Below are 25,786 nucleotides of genomic sequence, written 5' to 3'. Positions count from 1 at the left end.
CCTGAGCTAAGACAAGAATCCATGAGCTGGAGGCTAAAAACCTGTGAGCTAGCTCACACTAACTCAGCTTAGAGGGAACACTGGTGTTGAACAAACATCTGCATCGTCCACACTTAACTGGTGCATAGCAGTTGAGAATCTGTGCATGCTCATTAGGAACCTGCTATCAATCACAGCTTCCCAATGATTACTTGGCAAAGTCGAAGCAGGCAAGTTGCAGGCATGTGTTGTTTTTGGTTTTTTAACTTATATGCTTGAAGTGGTCCCCAGGATCCTTTCAGATCTTACAGCACAACAAACCTGGGTTTGCCATGAAGGAGGCACAACTGTTCCTAGCTCTCCGAGGAGAGTTCTCGTGTGATGCATGTGCTTTCAAACGTGTGTGTGTTGCATTCGTCCTTTACATTGTAATATAAACACTTTGATTTATTTTTTTTTAGATGTACATTTAAAAGGCAGTGTCAGGAGGGTAGCCATGTTGGTCTGGAGTTAGAGTCGAGTCCAGGAGCACTTTAGAGACCAACAAGAGTTTTAGGGAATAAGCTTTCGAGAGTCAAAGCTCCCTTCGATAGACACGCAATATGTGAACAGAGAAGAGCCATTCCCCCACTCCCCCCCCCCCGCTTCCCGCTGTTGCTGTTCTCTAGGGAGTGTGTGGGCCTTTGGTGCCATCTGTTGCTCAGAGACTGAAGTTTGCACCTTGCCCCACAACAGGCATTCCTTTTCAGCCAGTGATGTTGGATTCATTGCTTAAGTGCAACCGTCTGAGTGCTGTGGAATTTGCAGCACTTTACAGCACTTGAACAAATTTAGAGTCCAGTGGCACCTTTAAGACCAACAAAGGGTTATGCAAGATATGAGCTTTTTGTATGCAAGGCACGCTGTTTCAAATACATTGGAATGGTAGGTGAGTTTCAATCTTATAGACAGGGACTGAACAGCAAATTAACATGTGACAGGATGAGGTTTAATTTATTTCATTTATTTAATTAATTAGATTTTTGTACCCCGCCCTCCCAGCAAGGCTTGCTCAGAGCGGCTTACAGCCCACAATATAATAATTCAATATACCATATAAAATCCAATCATACAAAAGTTTAAAACCACAACTATACAGCTTATATATGCTGGCATTTGATTCCTCGCGTACAATCCGCGTCTTAGTCTCTTTCAGATTTCCCAGGCACTCGGATCAGGTTATACTTTAAGATATCCAAAGTCAAAAATGACAAGCTAAGGTTATAAGGTCAACAGTTGTAAAGCAATCAATATGTCAAAATAGCAGATATAGGTCTAAAGGTAGGGTTGCCAAGTATTACCTCGATCCAGAGCGGGGGACTCCCGGGTCGCTCCCAGAGCACGCGCATGCATGCGCTGCATCCATGTCACACGGAAGTGATGCGGTCACGCAGGGCACGCTGGGGGCGGGGCCATGACCATCTGAGGGAAAACCATAGAGTTTTCCCTCAGATGGTCATGGCCCCGCCCCCAACGTGCCCCACGTGATCGCATCACTTCCTGGTGACCTGCACATTGGGGTGGAGCTCCCCCTGGGGCCCGATCCGGCAGCGGCGGGGAACGGGCCTCTAGGGCGGGGGTTGCCCCGCCCCCCGGGGGGACTTGGCAAGCCTATCTAAAGGTGTCTTTTATAATTGTGGGAAGCAAGCCGAGAATCTCCATTCTCTCTTCCCAGGCATGAAGATCACTTAACAGCACTTTTTGAGGTGGATGCAGGGTCGTCAGGAAAATATACCAGTCTTCCTTGCATTCTGTTCCTGAAGTTCCTTTGTGATAAAACAGCTACTTTGAGTTCACCCACTGAGTGTCCTGGAAGGCTGAAGTGTTCTCCTACAGATTTCTCAGTCTTGTGATTCCTGATGTCAGATCTCCTGGAGTTACAATCGATCTCCAGACTACTGAGGTCTGTTCCCCTGGACAAAATGGCTCCTTTGGAGGGTGGGCTCTATGGTGGTATACTTCACTGAAGTTCCTTCCATTCCCTCCCTAAATCCTGCACTTTCCAGGCACCATCCCCAAATCTCCAGGAAATCCCCAACTCAGAGCTGGCAACCCTAGCCACTCACCTGGCTTTCTGGTGCTACGTGAAGGTGGTTCTGTTTTTGGGAAACTTTGCTAATGATGGGTTAAATCTGATCCACTGTTTCAGCTGTTTGATGGTTTTGCTTTATTTTATGTAATTTAATTTACGTTTTGGTTTGTAAGTATTAGCTGCCTTGTACATCAGAAGGCAGGATCAATTTTTTTAATAAATAATCAGGAATGTATGATGCTCAGAGATGGACTGGCCATTTAGCTTGCGGGGTAAGTTCCTGGAGGGCTGTTGCAGGCCAGGTGCAACCAAGAGCCAAGCCCCATCAGCTCTATCAGCATTGCAGAAGCCACTGGAGTCTGGCCATCAGTGGCAGCTCACCATTTGCCTCCTCTTGCACTTTCAACAGCTGGGGGAGGTGCAGCAGTGGGTGAGCCACCAGCCATATTTGTCACCACTGGCCAGGTCTGAGCGGAGTGGTCGTGCAGTGCTGGCTCACAGTGTCACGGGGCTACCCAGTTTGCCTTGCTCCTGGGCTGATTTTAACAACCAAGTCCACCCCAGTGGGATGCTGACTGATGATTTTAACCCCATGCACAAACAGACCCTTCTTAACCCAACACTGGCCCCGGTCACACGGGCCAGGGGGGGGGGGGGCGTGGCTAATTGCCCCAGCACAGTTTGATCCGCGATTACACAATCAGACATGCCGGTGGCACACCACAGGTCCTTCTCTCGGCGCCGGCGGGTAAACGAGGGACTGGAGGGGAATACCACGCTCCGGCGTGATCACACCACGGGCGTCTGGAGGCAGCCCGTGGCAAACGTTTACTAGTACCTTGGAGGTACTAGTTTTTTAACTCACATTGTCAGCGGTAAGCCACGGGTGCGCTCCACTTCCCAGATGTTGGGGTGTGATCGCGCCCGGATAATCCGCCCACCATCCATGCCTCTCCCGCGGCAACTTTGCCATGTGACCCGGGGCCACTGTTGGCTTTAAGATGTTTTTTATTACATAATTGCTCCCAGTATCAGTATTTTTGAATGATAAAGGAATAGAGTTAGGGCTACCAACTTTTCAACCAAGCTGTGTAGCTGTGCCTTTCACAGCAGCTTGATCTGCAAACGTTAGTGGGTGGTATTACCTCCGTATATCCAACTGCTGTTAGAAGGAGCAGAGAGTGACCTGAATATCTAGACAGTTGGCCCTATTTCCTCCACTGTTTGATGCCAAATTTTGGTGCTTCTGTGCCAGCCTGGGAGATGTGAAGCAAAGCTGTTTCTTCGAAAAAGCAGGTACCTTGAAAAAAATGTATGAACTCAGATTAGCTTTGGTTGCAGTCACACTCACCAGAAAAAATGGGGGGGGGGGGAACCAAGGCCATTTCCTCCGGAGGAATTTGACCCGCAGTTGCATGATCACACAGTCCTTGGAAGCTGTGGGCACCGCCCACCACTGCATGCTCAGATGCAACCGCAGGGGAGTTGGGGTGTGTGTGTGTTTTTGCCATTTCAACAAGGAATCGATGAATCACATAACCACACTGAGGGGTCCCTATGGAGTTTGCAATGATGCACATACTGACAACGGCACCAAGTCAGGATGGCCTGATCAGACCATCCCGACGCCATGAGAGCATGCTAGAGTGATCAGACACAGGAAAGTCCATCCGTGGCCCATCATAACCCGTTTTCTACTGGATTTTCCCCGGTATCTTTTAACTCTGCTTCTGTGGTGGAGCAGAACTGGTTGCAGATGGCTGCGGGGCGCTTCCCAGATGTTGTTGCCTGATAGCACCCTTTAAATCCGCCTGGCATTTGCACCTGTATCGGGTCTAATTGTGCGTGTGATCACAGCCTTTGTTTAGGTTGCATGGGTATAACAATCACTCCACTTGCCAGTGTGGGCAGCTCCAGAGGAAGTCATAGGGACATGTGGGTTTCCAGATTTTCATGGATGCTCAAATCTGACACCTTTTTACGAGGAGATGCCCTGTGCCTAATAGCTGTCAAGATACAGAAATCAAAGGGAAAGCTTCTCCTTGCATGGAGATGCAGACACAGTTAAAGCTGCATTTTTTGATTGATGCCTGTAATGAAGCTTGAAAAGACACAAAACATATGTGCACTATGGAGACTTTATTTCAAACCCACATGCAGGAAGTAAAGTCCTTGTACCTGTTCAGCTGCTGTAGCTGGGCCTGTGATAATGCTCCTACCTTCTTCTCGTTAGTTACCAAGAGTCCTTGACCCCATTTCTCTCACCTTTTCCTCTTCCCTAACACCAGCTCATGCACAAAATGGATCATGTCAGCCTTACTGAGAAGTTTATGAAGCAGCACTGTCAGCCCCACTGCTGGTGTAAATCACAGAGGCATCCAGACAGATATAAATTCCCTGGCACTTGTGAGCTGCGAAAAGAGGAAGCTTGTGCAAACGCGTTGGTGAGGACGGCGCATCTGCTGGCTGGCAGAAAGCAGGTTGGTGGAATGGTCTCTGGCTAAGACAATTGTTCTTCTCTCTTCATGGTATAGTGCCTAGTTATAAATAAAGATACTAATTAATAAAGAACCAAAATGAATCCAGTCAAGTATTTTTTGGGAACTTGGGGGAGGAAATGAAAAAGTTAAGAAGCATGTTACCACCAAGTATAGCATGCCTCCATTGGGATTATTCTCTTGACTGATTTGCAGTGGAACAGTTCATTTACATGATGCTTGGGGGTGCTTGGGGGGGGCAACATCTTGGTGCTTGGGGGGGGCAACCGTGGGAGGGCTTCTAATGTCCTGGCCCCACTGGTGGACCTCCTGATGGCACTGGTATTTCTGGCCACTGTGTGATACAGAGTGTTGGACTGGATGGGCCTTTGGCCTGATCCAACATTGGCATCTCTTATGTTCTTATGTTCTTATGATGCTTGCAGAGTGCTCATCTCATAGAGTGGAGTGCTTAAAGAGGGGCATAAGGTCAGAAACAGGTATAGACAAAGATAGAGGTGAGAGGGTGATATCTCAGTTCTCAACATGGTTGTTCACCTGGGATTTAGAAAATAACAGCATAACCTGTAACCTACTGAGCTCAATGCAGCCCTCCCATAATATATTTCAGGCTGCCAGGTGATTAACAAAGCACACACCTACACAGGTGCTGGGGTTTTGTGTTGTTTTTGCTTTGTTGTCTCACGCTTGCACCAAAACAAGGAGGTTGCCAGAGCATTTAGTTTCTGTGCATGGCTGGTGGGCCACATTGGACTTGATAGGTCACTGTGACCGCTCTTGGTTTTGAAGGACATCCTAAATTATTTGGGACAGTCTTCTCCTGCAGCCATCTGAGAGTTACTGATGAGGTTGAGTCAGGTCTTGGCAATGCCTATGAGGCAAAGGCAGGGAGGACACAGCTTTACAACCTGAATCTTAAACAAAAGGCACTACTAAGAAATCCCTCTAAAATGGAACCTGTCAAAGAAATAGTTGAGATCTTTGAAATGTTAATAGTGTCAAACTTGGGTCCTCATTTGTCATGTATTTCTGTTGTTCTCTTTTCCTTACCTGTAACCATCCTGTATTGGGGCCATTGGGGGGGGGGGAGATGGTGAGTACATGTGAGTGTGTGGGAATCGCTTCACTTAGCTGCTTTGTAACTACTTTCTCAAGAGGCCTCCTGAATGGGAAGAATGCGAATGACCTTGGACGTCTATCTCTGCTAGCTGGCCTGTCATAGATAATGAAACTGTAGGTTTGCAGGTGTGTGGGGGGGAGCAAGCGCTTGGTTTGGGCGAGCTGCATGGATGGCTTGATCGGATGGGTCACGGGGGGGGGGCTGTTTGAATTAAGTATAATACCAGGACTGGCACCAAACCCATTAGTTCTGATACAGACAAGCTCGACACATCTTCATATCTCAATAAACAAATCACTACAAGAGAGTGTTGTTGAGAGTGAGTTTGTTCAAGAGTCTGACAAATAGATTAGATTTAAACTGCATCAGTATAAGGCTGTGTCTGAATATACAAGTGCATTATTCTTTCTGTGAGCTCTGTCGTAGCCAGGTATGGGAAGCAAGAATTTTATTTATTTATATTTTGCCCTTCTGACTGAGACTCAAGGCAGATTTCACAGCAAAAATCAATCGATAAGAAATCTAATAATGTGATAGGACTAGAATTACCAACAAAGCAAAAAAGTGTTAGACATGATGTATCAAACAGAACTGAAAATGGTGTAACAAAAGTAGAAAATAGAACAAATTTAGAGTCCAGTGGCACCTTCAAGACCAACAAAGGTTTATTCAAGGTATGAGCTTTTGTGTGCATGCACACTTTTTCAAATACATTGGAATGGAAGGTGAGAGTTCAAACTTATAGACAGAGGCTGAACAGCAAATTAACATGTAACATCATGAAGATGTTTTAAGATATGCAAAGACAAAACTAAATAACAAGCTAAGGTTATAAGGTCAAAAGTTGTCTTGATTTAATTAAGGGGGGGAAACAGTAAAGCAATAAATATGTCAAAATAGGAGATAAATGTGTAAAGGTATATTTTCTAATTGTGGGAAGTAAACTAAGACTCTCATTTGCAGTTTGTGCAGAATACATTCAGCCAATAAATAATGCACAACATACAATGATACAGTCCACAGTCCTGTTCCCTTTATAAAAATGCCTTCCTGAACAATTCCATTATAATGTTGCCCTATTAAAAAGGTAAAGGTTCCCTTGCTCGAAAGCCAGTCGAGTCCAACTCTAGGGTTGCGGTGCTCATCTCCGTTTCAAAGCCGAAGAGCCAGCGGTGTCTGAAGACCTTTCCGTGGTCTTGTGGCCGGCATGACTAAACACCAAGGCGCACGGAATGCTGTTACCTTCCCACCGAAGTGGTACCTGTTCATCTACTTGCAATTTCTTGCTTTCAAACGGCTAGGCTGAGCAATTCACTTTTATATAGCTTGTGGAATAATAAGACTATAGGAGCCTTTCTAGCCTCATCAGCCAGGCCATTCCATAAAGTAGATGCCGCAACAGAGAAGGCACGTGTACCGGCAGTTGTTGATCTTGCCCCAGTTGCAGGGTGCTTCCTGCAGAAGGCTCTGCTCAGATAAGTGGAGTTTTGTGACAGAGCAAAGGAGAAGTGGTCCTGCAGATATTAGGGTCGAGGGCCAGGAAGGGCTTTGTATGTGATATCCAAAATCTTTTATTGATTTAATTTAAATTATGCTGAAAGACCTAGCTAGGAAACTTCAGACTCCATTTTGTGAAACAATGATCACTGATCCAATTTATGATAGGAAATATCAAAGGCACTGAATTGTAGCTAGAAGCCCAGCTTATAAAAATTTTGATTACTACTTCATCTGTCTGTTTCGTGTAATCATTCCATTACCTTCACCCTCCACCATTTGAATGAGACCTGAAACCCTGATATGAAATTAAACACTTTGTCCTGGTGTTATTGTTTGTTTTGTTTTTTACACCAGGAGTGACATATCGGTGTCTGTTGAATGATGACTGGGGTGTCTATGTGGAAAGACAACGAAATTGGATGTGAAGATTCAGTCATGGGCGCCGGTCAGAGGGACGACAAGAACAGTTTGGGACCTGAACAGCTCACCTCTCTTGGCCATCACAAGTTCCCATCTGCCTTGACGCACAGCCCCAAGGAAATTTGGAAGAAAGGGGGGCGTGTTTTCTCTGTTCTGCTTGGTATCAATTTGGTGCTGCTGTCCTGCACCTTGGTCAGTGGTGGGGCTTTCCACGAAATAAAACTGCATGACTACGATGTCTTTTTCATGCTCACCATCGTGATGCTGATAGCCATTGTTTGGATGCTCTTCTACCTCATCCACACCTCCAGACACCGGGGTGCCATCCTCTGCAAGGATGCACATGCGGGACCCATTTGGCTAAGAGGTAAGGACTAGTTCTGTGGGTGGATGGGAAGGGCAAAGTGGCCAAATTAGCTGTTCACATGGGATAGACATATGAAGAGGAGGCATTCCAGGAAGAACATTTCTTATTAGACAGACACACCTCATGGCCTCTTTTTTTAATAGAGTTGTATGACAGCCAGTGTGGTATAATAGGTGGCGTGTCAGAAGAACAGGGCTAGGGATTCCTGGGCTTGAAGTACTGTTTGTGCAGTGAAGCTTACTGAGTATTTTTGGGTAAGTGATTGACAGCCAAAGTAGAGGTTATGGCTTCCGTGGACCAACCCCTGGCCATCAGGGCTTTTGCTTTGCTTTGCTTTTTTTTGGGACAATTGGCACTAGAATATTGTTATATCAATATACTGTTATAGGAATAGGTTTAGGAGGTCTGCTGAATTCCCAAGTGTTCCTTTAAAAAGAATTTTCCCTTCCATTGCAAAGATGTTTCTGCAAGGGAAAGGCCTAGAGACTGACCTTTTTTTAAAAAAAAAAGCTGAAAGTTCAGAGAACTTGCTACACCTATTGTTACAATAGAAAACAGCAACACCACCATGCCAAAGAATTAAATAAATAACAACAATAATAATCAAATGTATACTCTATCTAGTACTGCTCATACGGCTATCTCCTGAAGCAGAAATTAGAACCAAAAATATTTTAAAAGCCCTTACTCAGTATTATTTCTCTTATATTTGATTATTGTGCCTATGAATTTTGCCCCTGAGGGGGTGACATGATCATTTGTATCCGATAGTAGCCATGACACCTGGGCTCGCACATTTAGCAATCCCGTAGCTTTAAGTAGAGAGGTGACTAAATTAGCCCTCAACTCATCGAATATAGGCCACTCCATAATCATATGTTCAATGGTTTCGATTGTATCATATGAGCATCTGTATGTTCTATTAGAGTATGATACTTTACTATATCTGCCCTCCAAAACCGCCATATTACTGTATTATTTTTGAATAAAGTGCCAACAGTATAAATTAATGTTTTAGGTAAACAATAATTTAAATAAAGTATTCAAACTAAATACTGTGATCTCATAGTCATTGTTTCTCATATAAATATCCATGTAATATCAAAAAGTCCAACTCGATTCAATCCAGTGTCCTCATAAAAATAAATAATTTTTTTCAGTTGGAGAGGATGTTAGCATTAAATAATTCCACAATCCATTCATCCACCATCTACAGAAGTCCTGGTAACATCCATTTTGAAAATATTCTTTTTCAAGATCTTATGGTCTTAATCTTCACATTGTCTCAGGTTTCCTGTTACAAAAGAGTATTCAAATGGAATGCAGCAACCTCTCAGTTCTTCGTCACCAATTCATATGTAAATATGGGTCAAGCATGGATATTTATGTGAGAAAGAATTACTACAAGATCACAGTATTTTGTTTAAATACTTTATTTAAATTACTTTTTTACCAAACATTATTACATTTGTACTGTTGGAACTGTATTCAAAAATAATACAGTATATGATTTGATTATTCTTATTGTTATGTAATTCTTTGGCACAGTGTTGTTGTTTTCTATTGTTGATATTGTATCCACTGTGGTCCCTGTTCTTGTAACACCTATTATTACTGCAGTACATCAATATAACGATTAGGGATGGCCACAAATCAGTTCATGAGCCGTATTGTATTTTAAAAAGTAAATTGTGTTTTAAATTGTTTGAATTGTATTGTATCTTATTGTTGGAAGCCACCCCGAGCCCATCAAGGGGAGGGAGGGATATAAATCCAAAAATAAATAATAAAATGAATAAAATTCGGCACAGACTTGGCCCAGTTCAGAGCCCCCAAACTGATATTTGTGGAAGGCACCTTCCCCGAACATTTACTGAACTTTTGCCTGGTTCAGCTGTTTGGGCCATTTAAGCCTGAGTGACATGGGTCCACAGTTGACCTGTTATGTTTAAATGGCTGTGAGCCATTTCACTGGTCAGTTTCACTCCCTTCCCCCCCCCCTCGCTTCAAAGTGAAACGAACCGCTGAAATGGCTGGCAGTCATTTCAGCTTAGCTGCTGAGAAGTGCACTTGTGGGCTTGGAAGCGGGGGGAAGTGAAATGGACCGCTGAAATGGCTGCCAGCCATTTAGACCTAACAGTGGGGCAGGTCCGCTTTGAAGTGGGGGGGCAGCAAAATGAGCAATACCCCCCTTTCTCCAGGCCACGGCTTGCCGTGACCAGGAGTAAGGGGGATCTGAACTGGCTGGTTCGAGGCATTTTTGGCTCGGTTGGGGGTTTGGTTCAGGAACTGCCCTGGACCAGAATTTTTAGGTTCATGCTCATCCCTAATAATGATATCCTAGTGCCAGTTTTTTGAAATTAAAAACTGGTGGGAGACGGAAGAAATGGCTGCCATGGGGACGGGGTCAGGGAAAGTGGCTGCCATGTGTGCCGGAAAATCCAGATTCACACATACAACACAGAGCAGCCATCCAGGCTTTTTTACAATCTTTCCCAAACCTTTAGAACAAAGCAGGTTTGGGAGAGACAGGAGAAAAGCCAGCAGAACCTCCAGAGGTGCACAAATATACCACAATACTGCTTCTCAACAGCATTGAATTTAGGGCAGATAACCTGTACAGAAATGATATCACTCACTTCTGTTCCCCAGTGCTTGGGGAAACTGCAGGGGTGGTGGGTTTAGGACTACAGTAGTAAATGAGCAGCATACTTTTGCTGGAAGAAGCACTGGGTGATATTCTTGTCTGGCCAAGTATTAAAGATCCTCTGTAGGTCTTTTGTCTAAGAGGCCACAGAAGCTGGAGTCAACCCTGCACATGCCCATCCAAGGAGAGACTACTGAAGCTCCATTTACAGAAAGCCAAAAATTGAGCTTGAATTCCAAATATGCTTGAGGCAAGATTATGGACTGGTGTACTTCCTTTTTTCTGTGAGCTGTTGGTGAGTCCATGGAATCAGTTCCCAAATTTTGGCTGCAGTTTAAATTAAACTAGTGCTAGTATATGCAAGAAACACCTTTGTTGTCACTTTAAATACATAAAACTATAACTTTTCATGGTGCACATAAATAGAAAAACAGGGACTATTAGAGACTGGAATTAGCATTTTTGTCATGGGATATAATTACTTTTCTTTCAAAAACAGGAGGTTTGGTCTTGTTTGCAGTCCTCACCCTGGTGATGGATGTTTTTAAGACGGGATATTATTCCAGCTTCTCTCATTGCCTGACAGCCATCAAAATAACCTATCCAATTGTGCAGGCTTTGTTTGTGATCGTCCAGGTGAGTGTGGATCTCCTAATTGTTCTAGGAACAATCTGTTAGATAATGGGCCTATTATGCACTCACAGCTTACTGCCAATTTTCACTGAAGTCGAGTTGGTAAGGCTTTACTTTGAATGCTGCCTGCACTCAGCACTCTTTTCCCCTCTGATTTTTCTCTTGGGAATTGCGGAGTGTATGTTCTGCATATGAATGAGAAAATCCGGATAGTGTCACCACACTGAAATTTCCTGGGCTTTTTGTGCAGTGTGGTTGTTTATTGGTCAGTTTCACGCTGGATGTGTTTTCTGAAATAGGAGATTCTTCAATCTTTATTTACTCTCAGGTAGCCATCTTGGCCAACTGTTAGTGGTACTCCCACCTTCATTGGTATACAAGCTCCGCTATTGTTTAGATTTCTATCTTTTAAATTGGGGGGAGGTGTTTACAAGTGGGTTTAGTCTAGCATTATGAGTTTTCCGGTAATCTTGGAGAGGCAACGGTGTGTGCACCAAAGAACAAAGGAGTGAGCAGCCTGGTGTGCCCCCCACCCACCCAGTTTGGTGTAGTGGTTAGGTGCACAGACTCTAATCTGGGAGAACCAGGTTTCATTCCCCACTCCTCCACTTGCACCTGTTGGATGACCTTGGGCAAACCATAGTTCTGTCCAGGGGTCGTTTCGTAGAAAAAGAGCTAGGGGAACTCATTAGCATAACTCATTAGCATATGCCACACCCCCTGACATCAACGGAAGTGTGTCATAAGGCCACACCCCCTGACATCACCGGAAGTGTGTCATAAGGCCACACACCCTGCCCCCAATGGTCCCGGCCGCCGCCGGCGCCCTTGCATGAGGGGCCCGGCGGTGGACCTGCAAGGCCGGTGGGAGTGCAAGGAAGCCCTGCGAAGGCCCTCCCTGGCCCCAGGCAGGCAGGGGTGGGGAGAGGCAGGGAGGAAGCAACTTACCCTCCCTCTTCTCCTGCCTCCTCCTGGCTGAATGAGGGCCGGAAGCAGGGCGGCCGGAAGCAGGGGGCGGGGCTTCGTCATGTGCCTCACCCGGGGGAACTGCGATCCCCCGCGATCCCCCCTGAAATGACCTTTGGTTCTGTCAGAGCTGTTCTTGAACAAGAGCAGTTTCTGTCAGAGCTCTCTCAGCCCCACCTACCTCACAGGGTGTCTGATGTGGGGAGGGGAAGGGAAAGGAGTTTGTAAGCCCCTCTGAGACTCCTTTGGGTAGTGAAGGGCGGGGTATAAATCCAATCTCTTCTTCTTCTTCTTCTTCTTCATGTGAAGAACACTAACGACAATTCAAGAATTTCACCCTCTTGTTCATCTGGTTCTGATCTGCTGCATTGGCCACAAATCAGATGGGCTGTCACACCAGCAGGTGCATGTGGAGGAGTGGGGAATCAAACCTGGTCCTCCCAAGATTACAGTCCACACTCCTAACCACTACAACTAACCACTATATCCTTTTACTACTTTGTTAGATCATGGGGAAATATTAACTCTTCCCCCCCTTCTGTTCATAATATTAACCAAGGTTTGCTACTATACTACTCTTTACATTGGTCCCTGCCACACGGCAGGAAAAACACCGGCCAAAGTGCGGCTAATTAGAGCCGCATCAAAATAGAGATGCCGCGGCGGGATCCCACGGATCCCCTGAGCTGCGGCGCCGTTGCTCCCCGGCATGATGAGATGCCGGGGAGGAAGACGGTCGGGAGGGGGCGGCTGCCGAACTGCGCATGTCTGAGCATGCGCAGTTTGGCCGGGACGCGCCGGTGATCCCATGACCGGCCTTGATGCGGCTGTCCCAGAAGAACCACCTCGGTAGGTGGTTCATTTTTGCTCCGTGTTTTGGGCGGAAGGGCCAGATCGATGACGGGTGCGCAATGCTTCCCAGATGTTGTGGTGGGATCGCACCCATTTGCTCGGCCCCCGATCCGTCCCTCTCCCGGCCCAAAACCTCTCGTATGACCGGGGCCATTCTTCACCAAACAGAATAGGGATGAGAAAGTCTTGAGACGAAGAAGTGAAAATAAAAGGGGGGGGGCATGGAAAAATTAGGTGGAAGAAGACAGAAATGAAAGGAAAATGTGGAAAAGAGGGAAAGAAATTAAGAGAGGGAAAAGTTGTTTTATCTGGCTGCAACACCCTAACTACTGCTTTGTGGCACGATCTGGCTGAGCTGGGTGCAAGGAAAGGAAGAGAGAAAGGCTAGACTATTATAGAAAATGACCTGCAGGCTGGCAATTACTGTAGCAGCATCCTGGCTTGGTTGCTGGGCTTAGTAAGCATGATTGCTTCAGTCTTGGAGAAAGGGAAGTGTAGCCAGTCCTAGAATGCTTTTTGCTATGCTGAGACTTCCCTGCGCCCCTAGTGGCTGCGGCCAGAACTGCATTTTAATAAAAACACTTTCTGCTGGACACAGCATGACGCTGGCTTTGAAGGTCTTCCTCGAGCTGCATCTGGGGTTGGCCGCCCACCCCCACCCACCCCTTAGTATACCACTGGGCATAGCAGTTTGGTGGTTTCACTCTTTTCTGTCTGACCACATGGGGAGGCTATGACATGACACAGAGTGTGTGTGGGGGGGGGGTTAGAGGACCTGATGCATCAAGGTCAACAACAACTGTAATCGAAAGGTCCAGCTGTAGAAGAAAGGAGGAAATAAATAAATGCCTGGCCTCATTACAAATACAGAGCTGCCTTTTTTATTTAAGAGAAGGGGAAAGATGATGGCATGAAAAGGATTTCAGAGAGCAAGAGAGTGGCTGTTGAGCTGGCAGCTGCAAGAGCAGTGGCAGAAGCTCCTTGCCTTTGCTGGCTCTGCCTGGTCTCAGCTGCCGCCACCATGGCCAGTCTTGAGTGGCACGATCAGCTGAGCCTGCACAGAGTGGCTTGCAGTGCCTGGCTGACTCAGGCTGCTTCTCCCCACGAGCCTACACTGTCCTGCTGCAGGCTGCCTTCTGGAGCGGCTCTTGGGTCAGGGGGGGAGGTTTTGTGTGTGTGTGGTGGCAGCAGTGGCTCTTGGATCGGGAGGGAGGAGGGAACAAAGGTGGGAAGTTGTGTGTGTGCAGCTTGGATCAAGGGGCCCTTTTGGGAAGGATGGAAGGGGGGAGCCCCTTTTGTGTGTGCAGACTGCAAACTGACTCTTTTTTGCTCTGTGGCTCTGTGTGCAAACTTCCTTTTTTTTGCTCTGTGGCTTGGATGGCTTGGACGGAAGGGGGAGCCCCTTTTGTGTGTGTGTGTGCAAACTGTGCTCTGTGGGAAAGGGTGGAAATGCATAAGGGAAGCATCACTTTTGTGATCACAGGGAAGCATCAGCGGATTAAACCAATTCACATAATTATGGAGTTTTACCATTAGCTTCAATTTTTAATGAGCACATTTTTAAGTAATACACAATTTGTCTTTATTATTAGAGCCCCACAAGCCAAAAAAATAATAATTCCTGGCTACGAGCCTGTTTGTTTCTGAACCTGTGCTTTGAGGCTGTGGTCAGGTGGCTAAGGCAGAACAAACTGAAGCTGAATCCAGACAAGGCAGATGTTGGTTGGGAAGGCTGATATCCTAGAGGCACTGAATCCGCTTGTCCTAGATGGAGTGACACTGGCTTTTTCAGTGCTCATGAACCCTGTCTTGCTGTTTGAAAAGCAGGTTGGCCTGATGGCCAAGAGCACTTTCTATCACCTGTATCTGACTCGCCAACTCTTTCATTACCTAGACTCAGCAGATCTGGCCATGCTGATTTGTGCTTCTGTAATCTCATGGTTGGATTACTGCAACATGGTTTGTGTGGGGCTGCCCTTGAAGACAACCTGAAAACTACAAATGGTCCGGAATGTAGCAGCTCAATGATTGCCATGGGCTATGCTGCCAGGAACATATATTGTCCCATTATGAAACAGCTACATTGGCTGCCAGTCTGTTTCTGGTCGATTTGAGTTGTGACCTTTAAAGCCCTTCATGACCTGGGACCCACATATTTGAAGGACTGTCTCCTTCCATAAGTCCTTGTGCACCAACTACGGTCATCAGACAGCCATCTGTTGGCCATCCCACCATCTGGCATTGACCAGAGCCTGGGCCTTTCCCATCATGGCTGTGGCTCTGTGGAATGGGGTCCCAGGAAGGGGGCCTCCTTGGAGATCTTCAGGAAGCACCGCAAGTTGTGCGTGTTTGTTGGGGCTTTTGAGGGGGCTTGAATGGCAGGCACCTTTTAAGGGGCATGGGGAGAAGATTTTGGGTTTCCTGTTTTAATTTTGGTTTTCGTTTTACTTTTGGTTTTACGTTTGCTGTTTTATTTTTGGGTGGGGATGTCTTTAACTGTTATCGTAGGCCACCTTGAACCATGAGGAAAGGCAGGGTATAAATGTTTTTAATAAATAAATGTCTTGAAGCATTTGAATTGTCTCCTTCCAAAGCTAGTTGAACTTTTTAAACAAAAATCAGAAGAGTTTGATTGTCTTTTTCATCATTTATTAGGTGTAAGGAATTTTCACATCATCTTGCTGGGTACTTTAATCATTGGTGGCTTTGAAAACTACCTTTTTTACATTTTAAGTTGCTTGGTATGAGGAACCGCTGCAATTGAAAACTTAAGTTTTCATTGTTTTTGTTTTGTCTTTTGTTGGTTTTTTACCTAATGTACAATAAACATTTTTTGGGAAATTCACCCAATTCTGTTCTGCAAAAGAGTTTTAGAGCTACTCCCAGATGAAACATTTATCTGTAGAAATTGCATGGAAGATGCTAGGTGTCTCTTAGGAAGACCTGGCAGGCTTTTGAGGTTCCTTGAGGGTTCCATGGAAGCCTGCAAACATGTCCCAATTGAAGGAGAATAAATATCTCCAACTGTGAACTGGATGAAAGTATAGAAATCCATAACAATGGAAATAGATAATGGCTTCAAAAATCTTTTTTCCCTTGACTGCTCACATGAACACATGAAACAGCCTTACACTGAATCAGACCCTGGGTCCATCAAAGTCAGTATCATCTACTCAGACTGGTGGCAGCTCTCCAAAGTCTCAGGCAGAGGTCTTTCCCATCACCTGTTGCCAGATCTTTTAACTGGAGACACTGGGGATTGAACCTGGGACCTCCTGCATGCCAAGCAGATGCCCTACCACTGAGCCACAGCCCCTCTCTTCTGCTTTCCTTCCATTAAGTAATTCATTTCATGTGCCTTATGAAAAACATCAAAGATCATTTTCAATATATTTGTTTGAAAATTATTTCATTCATATCAAAGAAAACAACACATAGAGTTTTACAGAATCAAAAAAAAATATTTCCAATGGTCAGTAAGCAATAGCTAATCTGTAAGATTATTCTTTCCTTCCCTCTTATAATATGATTATATTAATATGATATTCTTTTTTTCCCCCTCTAGACTTACTTTCTCTGGGTTTCTGCCAAAGACTGTGTACATGTGCATCTGGATGTTACTAGGTGAGTATCTAGGCGAGTCCTTCTGTGTTCCCCCCACACACACAATTTTGCCTGACTTTGCCTAGCTAAAGAGGAATTAGGCCCAGATCTCAGTCTATTATCTGCTGCAACAAAAGTGGTACTGAAATATGATCATTACAATACTGGAAGATGGTGTTATAAGAAATCACCACTGCTGTGCCCTCTTCACATGAAGGATTTTAATTTTTCCTTCTCCTCATCCATGCTTCCATTATTTTTGGTTTAGTGTCTGTAACAAATAAGACAGTGAGTGTGGTGAGGCAGTATGTTCTAGGATCTGGGAGACCTGCACTGAAGCCCCACTCTGCCACGGAAGCTGGCCGGGTGACCCTGGAACTGTTTGTTTGTTTTAATATAATGTGGTTTTTAGTTGTAAGCTGTAAGCAGGACTCCGAAGACATGGCATAGAAGTATTCTTAATCAATTAATTAATTAAATTCACTCCCAGCCTAACCTACTTTACAAGGCTGTTGTGAGGATTACAAGGGGGGCTCACCATATATGCCATTATGAGCTTCATGGAGGCAGGCTAGGATAAAAATCAAATAAAGAAAAATATGTAATTCACACAAGCATACACAAAATGATTTGCTATGTTTCTGCTTTACTAGACCAAACCAGTGTGTTTCTAAACACTGTTCTTGATTGTACTGACTTGCATAGATTACATAGGAAATATCTGAAGAATTTTCTTTTAAATTGCTCCAAAACAGACATGAATGAAAGTAGCTGTATTGGTCCATTAGCCCTTGCCCATCCAGAAAGGGGGCGAGGTTGAATGAGTTTTCAAAGCTTCTTCCAAATTCATTCATGACCCAGCAAAGTATGGTTTGTTGTTACATCCAAATCATTCTTTCTTTGTCCCTTTTGATGTGTCAGTAAGGTTAAATCAAATAATCTCAGAAATGATAGTCTGCTGACTTTCAGAATTCAGTTCTAGAAAGGAAGAGCATTACATTCTAATGCAGTATATTAAAGATTATCCCTTATTCCAGAGTATTAAATCCATAATTACTTGTGAATAAAATTAGTTTAGGTGTTGTGTTCCCATAGTACATCATCTGCTAAATACAACCTTTTTCTAAATTTATGTGATGATAGATTTTCTTCCTCCATCCTAATTTCCTGCCTGTCCCCAGTTTTTGAAATGTGAATATTGGTCTTTTTTTTCTTCCTCATAGAAATAGTAAGTACTTATTACTGATATAGGCATGGATATCAAAATTTTCCACTTGCAGGAGGGATATTTTTAATCTATTTCTCACTCCTACAGCATCCCCACCCCCACTCTGTTCCTAAAGATCCATGACCCCCTCCCCAAGCATGATGGATGGGGCATGGTAGGCCACAACAGAAGGGCAGAATCAAAATTGTCCCTCCTTCTTCAACTAGCAGAAGTGTCTTCTGTAAACAGAAAATGTAGGTTGAATCTAAACCACAGTGCATTATCTCTTGTACTCAAAGATCTTCACATTGTGTCAGTAATCTGTAAAATAGCACTGTGAGGTTAACCAATATTTTGCAATCCCAAAATGTGGTTTGTAATCCTGGAATTAGAGTTTGACTTAATTTCATGGTTTTCCTTTCTCTTCTACAGATGTGGCTTGATGGTCACATTGACCACCAATTTAGCAGTGTGGATGTCTGCAGTAACAGATGAGTCGGTGCATAAAGCACAATTAAAGAATCCAAACGGCACACACAGAATGCGTAAGTGGCACATGAAAGGGAATTGGTTCAGAATCATGTTAGTTAAAAACAAATATATTAGCACTCTCTTTGGAGCCAAGTTCATGGAAGTTTGCTTAAACTAAAGTTCTGTTCACTCAAGAATTCATTTCAATGGAAACATCCAGAGAGAGAAGTTGAAATTCTCCATCAACCCCATGTCCTTCCTATCCCTTGAAGATTTTTACGGCTGGGGAGAAGGCCATTTTTCCTCCCCTGGTCTGAGTGGTGTCCCTTGCTACATTTTTCAGTAGTGAGCTTTTGCCTGAAGATGCGGAATAAGGAAAGCCAACGCCTTCCATTGGGTAATAAAAAGTGCCACATTTATTTAAGTATTTATTTACATTAATTAAAGGGGATCTGAGGTGCCCGCAGAACAAACCCCATTCTAAATCCATTTGAGTGCAGGCCCTGAATGTAGAGGCTAGGCCACGCTGGCTCCAAGCCTTACCTTCATGATGCTTGAGGGAGGTGTGCCACTTCCTGCCCCCTAGCCGCAGGGTCTATGGGTCGAGGATAATGAAACCACTCAAGAGCTTCCTGCCCCAGGTCCATGAAGGCCCCAAGCAGGAATAAGCACTATTTTGTTCATTGATGATACCCGTCTGAGTTTTGCCATGAATCTTCCAAACAGTTTGTGAAAACAAATAGACCCTTATTCAATACAGAGCTGTCTCAGAGGTGTTCCACAACGTACTAATATCTGCACAGCTATTCTCTGTATGTGCATGCACATGAGCAGGATTGTATTTCAAAAGAGTTCAGAAATGTTCCTCTGCCTCACGTATTTCAAATCTCTCTCCTTTCTCTTTTTTCTTAGCTTGTGGAGGACTAAATGCCAACTATTTAAGCACTAGATTTACCCTGACTTTGGGTAAACGAACCCTTTTAATAAAGGCTCTCCTGTCTCTCAGTTTCCTCTGTGGTGAATAGGCGGGGAAGGGAATGGATGAGTTTCTGTGGATCTAGCCCCTACCAAAATTTCCTTGGGACAGCCAAATAGGCCCTGAATTGTGTCACCCCCCCAAAAAAAAAGCCTTAAAGGACTGAAAGTATAGTATAGAGCTGATTCGGTAGAAGCAGTGCTCATTTAAACCCCATTTTAAAAAACTGTGGTTACCTTTCTTATCATCTAACTGTTCTGTGAAGAAGTGTTCAGACAGCTGAAGCCTTAACATTTTCCTCTTTCCCCCACTGCAGCTGGGATAAGGAGCAGCGCCTCAGAGAGCTGTAGCTGTGACGGAAAGCTCTGCAGCGTCTTCCATGATGGCTATTTTTGGATGTATCCCTTCAATATTGAGTACAGCCTCTTTGCTTCCGCCATGGTCTATGTTATGTGGAAGAATGTTGGCCGCTTCATAGACCACCATACCAACCCTATGCATCACCTGAAATTCAAGCTTTTCAAAAAGAATTTCTTTGTGGGCGCCATCCTGGGGCTCTTGATCCTGGTAACTGGGATAGGGGTCTTGACTGTATATGAAATTCAGGTAAATAAAAATAACCCCGTTGAAAAAAAGGAGCAGGCGCTCATGATGTATTACATCTTCAACATTGTTTGCCTGGGCCTGACGTCCCTTGCCTCCATTGCGGGCTCCATAGTCTACAGGTTTGACAAGAGAGACATGGACCGTCACAAGAACCCAACTAGAACTTTGGATGTAGCTTTACTGATGGGCGCAGCCTTGGGGCAATATGCTATTTCCTATTACTCTATTGTGGCCATAGTGGCCAGTATGTCAAGGGATACTATCAGTGCCCTTAACTTGACCTGTTCCTTGCTGATGATTGCCCAGCACACTTTCCAGAACATCTTTATCATAGAAGGCCTTCATCGGCAGCCCCCAGAAGAGGAAAACAAAATTGACCCTCAGCAGAAGGATCTTTATGGGCTCACCTTTGTCAATATGAATGCTGTATCCCTTCGTGTCCCTGACAGCGGAAGTGCCTTGCCATCCACCACACCCCCAGCCTTAGCAATTCAAGCACCTTCTGAAGCAATACAGTCCATAAGGGTTTCCAAGAAAGTAAATTGGAGGAGGAGGCTCTTGAAAGAGGTCTCATCGTTCCTGCTGCTGTGTAATGTAATTGTAAGTATGCCACGCAAATGCCATTGGGTCATTCAGTCAAGGGCATGTGACAAAGATAATTTTATTCTTCTTTTAATACCTAACAGCAAAGCATGCATAACCAGAGCTAAGCTCTGGAGGTTTTACTGAACTAAAATATTTTCGCACCCTGGGAAGTATTGACTTCAGTGGAATCTTTCCCATCGTGCAGGGAGCCTGTCTCTCCTGTTCTTCCTAATCAGTATTTCAGAATTTTATAAACATTTACTCCCACTCAAGATGAATGTACATTCAGCTGAATAAATATACATGCTGCAGTTTAAAAAGGCAGACATGAGAGGTGGGTCGGTAAGCCAGGCTACTGATTCCAATGTTCAATGTACTGACCAGTATATCTGTCCAATATAGCTTTGTACACACAACATATTGGTATCCTGGGTTAATGTGTGCAGAGGGGGAGTACGAGTGGGCTGGCCCTGCCCTTGCTTGCGCCAAGCATGCTGACCCTGCCTTCTCCCAAGCACTTCTGGGCACAGTATCTATCTCTGTAGAAGCTATATGTGTGTTGGTCATGCCCCTTTGGTGAAGAACAATTGGGATCATACATTCCTGATCATGGGTACAAAGCCTATATGCATCCAACCTGTATATGTGCAAATAGGCACTGTGCCTGCATTTGGGTGAATGTGCATAGGATGGGGTGGGTCCAGCATGTTCAGTCATGAGTGGGGTGATAGGGCCAGTGCCCTGTATACCAATATGTCCTGTGGTAGAGGGCTGACATTGTGAGGAGGAGGCTGAGTTTGAACTACAGAAGAACAATGTACAGTGAGGCCTGATTAGGAGGAGGAGGAGATTGGATTTATACCCTGCCCTTCACTCGGAGTCTCAGAGCAGCTTACAAACTCCTTTCCCTTCCCCTCCCCACAACAGACACCCTGTGAGGTAGGTGGGGCTGAGAGAGCTCTTTCAAGAACTGTCCATGAGAAAACAGCTCTGGCAGAACTATGGCTTGCCCAAGGTCATCCAGCAGCTGCAAGTGGAGGAGTGGGGAATCAAACCCAGTTCTCCCAGATAAGAGTCCACACACTTAACCACTATACCAAACTGGCATGTGTCAGTGCACTCTAGTATAGTCCAAGGAGAAACCAATTTTCTTCTTCTGCTTTAGACACTTTGAGCCTCAGAGAACATCTTTGGGATTTAAAAAAAGTATAACGAAAAATGTTCAAACATTATGGGGGAGAGGTTGCCCTTCTAGGTTTCTTCCACATGGGGATTTTTCCCCTGTGTGGACAGCTGGAAATCCCTGCAGTAAAGGGGAACATACAGATGACATTATGCCAGATCTGTGTGTGACTAGTCCCCCCCGCCCCAATCTGGAGAAAATGTAAACCTCCTTTTCTCCAATGTGTAGGGGCAACTGCGGGGTGACTGCAGGTAGAGGATCCATTTGGACATTCCCCTGTACTAGTAGCCACTGTGGGAAGTGGGCAGAAGCTTGAAAATACTCCACCCAGCTTTCTACATTGAAAATGGTGGAATTAAACACCACATTTCCTCTCCCCTCAATCCTTTAATGAGGTTTTTCCCCCCACTGAGCTGCACTGGATAAAACCCTTTAAAGGGGGGCCACAGGCTGAGGGGCCCTGCACTAGTATGATAGAAGCGGGGGGAGGAGGCAGCAGCAGAGCAAATAGCGCAGAAACAGAGCATGTACCTATAATTCCATCCAATTGTCATGATTTGGACTTTTTAAAGAGGGTTAAAGGAACAGAAGCTGTAGGGACATTCAAGGAGGAGGAAGATCTGATGGTAGTGACACAACTCAGCACCTGGGATCCAGGTCTGCATAAAGTTTACTGAAGCTCAGCTATGTGTGTTAGTACATTGGGGGTGTGAGAATATAGTATCATGTAAGCACACTGCAAGACTTTTGTGGATTGACATCATTGACCACCATTCAGTATACTCTTATGTGTACATACTTAAATTCCATAAAATCAGGCTTCATTATGTTAAATGGTGTACTCGATCATGGCCATTGTCTTGCTTGGTCTCTAGGTGACATAATAACCACCACTCAGATTGGTGAGTTTGCTATTAGTAGCTTGGCTCTTCATCAACCTCTCTGACATTCTTTACACACATTTGTACCCCACGCTTTTCTCATCATTTCCTGCTTTCTGAGTGTGGTTCTTTTTTGTCTTCCCCCCCAAAACAGCTCTGGATCATGCCAGCTTTTGGAGCCCGGCCCCAGTTTGATAATGAGCGGGAGCTCAGATTCTATGGCTACCCAATGTGGGCTGCCATTGTGGACATCTGCCTGCCCTTTGGCATCTTCTACAGGATGCATGCAGTGGCCAGCCTACTGGAGGTCTACATCATGTCTTAACATGAAGATGAAGAATTTACTGTGTGAACCCACATTTCTCACATCTCCCAGAACTGAAAGCCTGAATAACTGCACTAAGGGGGATTTGAGGTTTACTGGGGGGTCAGGCCCCAGTGATTAGTGGGCATTACTCCATAATACTCATGAAAAAAAGAAAAGAAAAGATTGTTTGGGGGCTGTTGTTGTTTACTTGTTTCTGTATTTTTGTTCCATTCAAGTAACCCCTTTTCTTCATCTAATAAGAGGTCTGAATACCAATGACTTTTCTTGGAAATGTTGATGTGAACCCTGCCTAATTATTTATCACTTTAAGGGCCCCTTTGACTTCATTCAAGCAGTCTGGGGTAGTTAGTTCAGCTTGAAAGAATGTTGAAGGCCACTGAAACAACTGTGGAATCCATTACTCCACAGTAGTCTGGATGGCTTCACATGTTCCTGTTCATTCAACCCTTCACCTAATGAAGATCAGAATCCAGTGATTCACAAAGGTCCCAGTAGTATGATCTTCTTGAGTCTACACATGATAAATATAAACTTGAAGTCTCACAGATTTCAGTAGAACTCAGTTCCTGTCCTGAATCGGGGTCTGTAGACTGTGAAAGCCAATAGATAATTGTTATTAAGAGGGTATTAAGATATATTTTTAGAAACAGCTTGATAATTTTTTAACGAGCCTATTTTTTATAAAAGTTATTTATTGATTTTCATGTTGACAATAAAAAACTACTCAAAGGATCATCATGCAGACACCAATGAACTCAGCACAAGGGCAGTGCTCAGACTGCAGCTGAAACTGAGGACTTTGCCACCTTACCTCACGTGAGGGCACTTACACCTCAGAAGTTGGGTTGAGACAGCTTTCTCCTCAACCCTTCAAACACTTCTGAAGGATCTCTTTATCTGTGTGAGGTTCTGCAAATACATTATCTTCTCTGGTCTAACTGTAGAATTGGCACCATAGGATAGCCAAAACAAGGCCTAGCTGTTCTTCTCAAAGCCTTCCCTTGTGTACATGCACACAAAAGCGTATAACACTTTTTGTCTAATACAAAACCTGGGATAATATATCTTACAGCTGTAATACTCAAGATACGCTGCATTATTAGCTAGGATCATACTGTCAAAAGGGTTACCAACCTTGAAGTAGCACCTGGAGATCTCCCACTATGACAAATTCTCTCCAGATGACCAAGGTCCATTCCCTTGGAGAAAATAGCTGCTTTGAAATATAGATGCTATGGCATTATATCCTGCTGAGGTCCCTCCCCTTCCCAAATCCTGCCTTCCCCAGGCTCTAGCCCCCAAATCTCCAGGAGCTGGCAACCCTATCCTGCTATGTCTAATAAATGCTATGGAAGGGATAGGCCAGAGGTGAAATGTTAGGTGTTTGATCCTTTAAGACATCTGTGGTCTTTGGGGCTGTCCACTCAGGTCAACCTGTAGGTAGTTAAGCTAGAAACCTGTGCAGCTGTATTTACATTTATGTTATGTATGACAAGATTTAAATGAAGTTCTGTGGTTGAAAATGACAAGCTGCACAATTAAGATGGAAGAGTTTTTTAAAATGGGTAGAATCATCCAGTTCCACTCCAAAGAATATTTTGTGATTCCAGATTTCCTGGATGTCTGCCAAATTTCTGCTACCTGTTCCAGGATCAGTTTTGAAGGTCCCAGTTCCAGCCATGAACATAGCAAAATCTAAATGGTTCTTTCACTATATAGTGGATTCAGAGGCTGCATTGACACTATAAGCTTCTGCACATGCATGGCAGAATGGCAGCATTTGAGTTATGTCAATGTAGGAAGTCTCTGCCATGCACAGTGAGGGGCTAGTCCTGGTGTTCCCTCTCAAACTTATGATAGGACTTACTGAATTCCACTGTCCCTAATGCATTCTGTGACCAGAACCACAAATAGACTGCCAAGTTCATTCTGGGGTGATCTCTGATGGCATCTCTGGTGGAGAGAGACTAAGAAGCATTTTAAGATCTGGAAGAGCTGTAGGTGTAATCTTCATGGGGGCGGCGGGGCGTCAGCCTTCCCCGAAATTTTCAGGAAGGTGCTCAGCCTCCCCCGGGGGCAACTGGTTCCAGCCACCCTTGCTCCTAGCACAGCAATGCCTCTGGCCCAGCCCAAGCCCCCCCCCCCGGGAAATTGGAAAGTCTACGCCCTTGGTATGTTTAAATCATTGGAAGAACTGACTGAAATGCTACAGGCTGTGTTACGTAAGAAGTTGAGCCCCTCTTACTGGATTTTTTTCTTATGAAATTGTATATTGTATATACAATGGAAAGAAATGTTTTGTTTAGAAAATTCCAAGAATGGGAGGACAACAAGATTGCAAGACTGTTTCCCATGGTGTCTTGTGCATCTCAATGAAAGAATTAAAAAAAAATCATGGCACTTCATCCTTCGGGTTTTGTTCTCTTCTACTGAAATTCATACGGCTTGCTTTACTCACTGGCCCAATTCTAAGCCTCTAAAGAAAATCACCTGTAGGATAAGGAGGACAGAGCTAGTATAGTATCTGGTGGTTCAACCACCAAACAAGAACCAGTGTCAGGCATGAATGCAGAAACTTCAGGGAGAGGAAAGCTATAATATTTACAGCTGATTCTTTGCAAGTCTGTGGCTTAGCAATAGGGTTGCTAGGTCCCCCCGGCCACCAGCGGGGGATGGGGGGTTAGGGTTGCCAGATCCAACCCGGGAAGCTCCAGGAGATTTGGGGATGGAGCCTGGGGATGTACCACAGTGGGGTACAATGCCATAGAGCCAACTAGAGTTGCCAGGTCCTCATCTCCCCAATCCCTGAGGTGCATTGGATGGGGCCTGGCAGTATCACACTGATCGGTAGTATTAGTAGTAGTACTTTCACACACCCTTAGGTCTGTACCAC

The 25,786-nt window shown here is 44.7% G+C and overlaps 1 protein-coding gene across 1 annotated transcript; it reads left to right on the top strand.

Annotated features, from left to right (window-relative positions):
* The first annotated feature begins 4,344 nt into the window (after positions 1–4,344).
* OTOP2 (otopetrin 2) lies at positions 4,345–24,081 on the top strand. Its single transcript, XM_015410753.1, has 7 exons — positions 4,345–4,530; positions 7,523–7,955; positions 11,102–11,238; positions 16,619–16,677; positions 18,296–18,408; positions 19,627–20,516; positions 22,720–24,081. The coding sequence occupies exons 2-7, from the start codon at positions 7,547–7,549 to the stop codon at positions 22,888–22,890; spliced, it is 1,779 nt and encodes a 592-aa protein (XP_015266239.1). The 5' UTR covers positions 4,345–4,530; positions 7,523–7,546; the 3' UTR covers positions 22,891–24,081.
* The last annotated feature ends 1,705 nt before the right edge of the window (positions 24,082–25,786 follow it).

This window comes from Gekko japonicus, unplaced genomic scaffold (assembly GCF_001447785.1).
Source record: "Gekko japonicus isolate JY-2015 unplaced genomic scaffold, Gekko_japonicus_V1.1 scaffold15, whole genome shotgun sequence".
Lineage (NCBI taxonomy): Eukaryota > Metazoa > Chordata > Lepidosauria > Squamata > Gekkonidae > Gekko > Gekko japonicus.
Note: the sequence above shows the minus strand (reverse complement) of the source record. Positions and strands in the feature narration are given on the sequence as shown.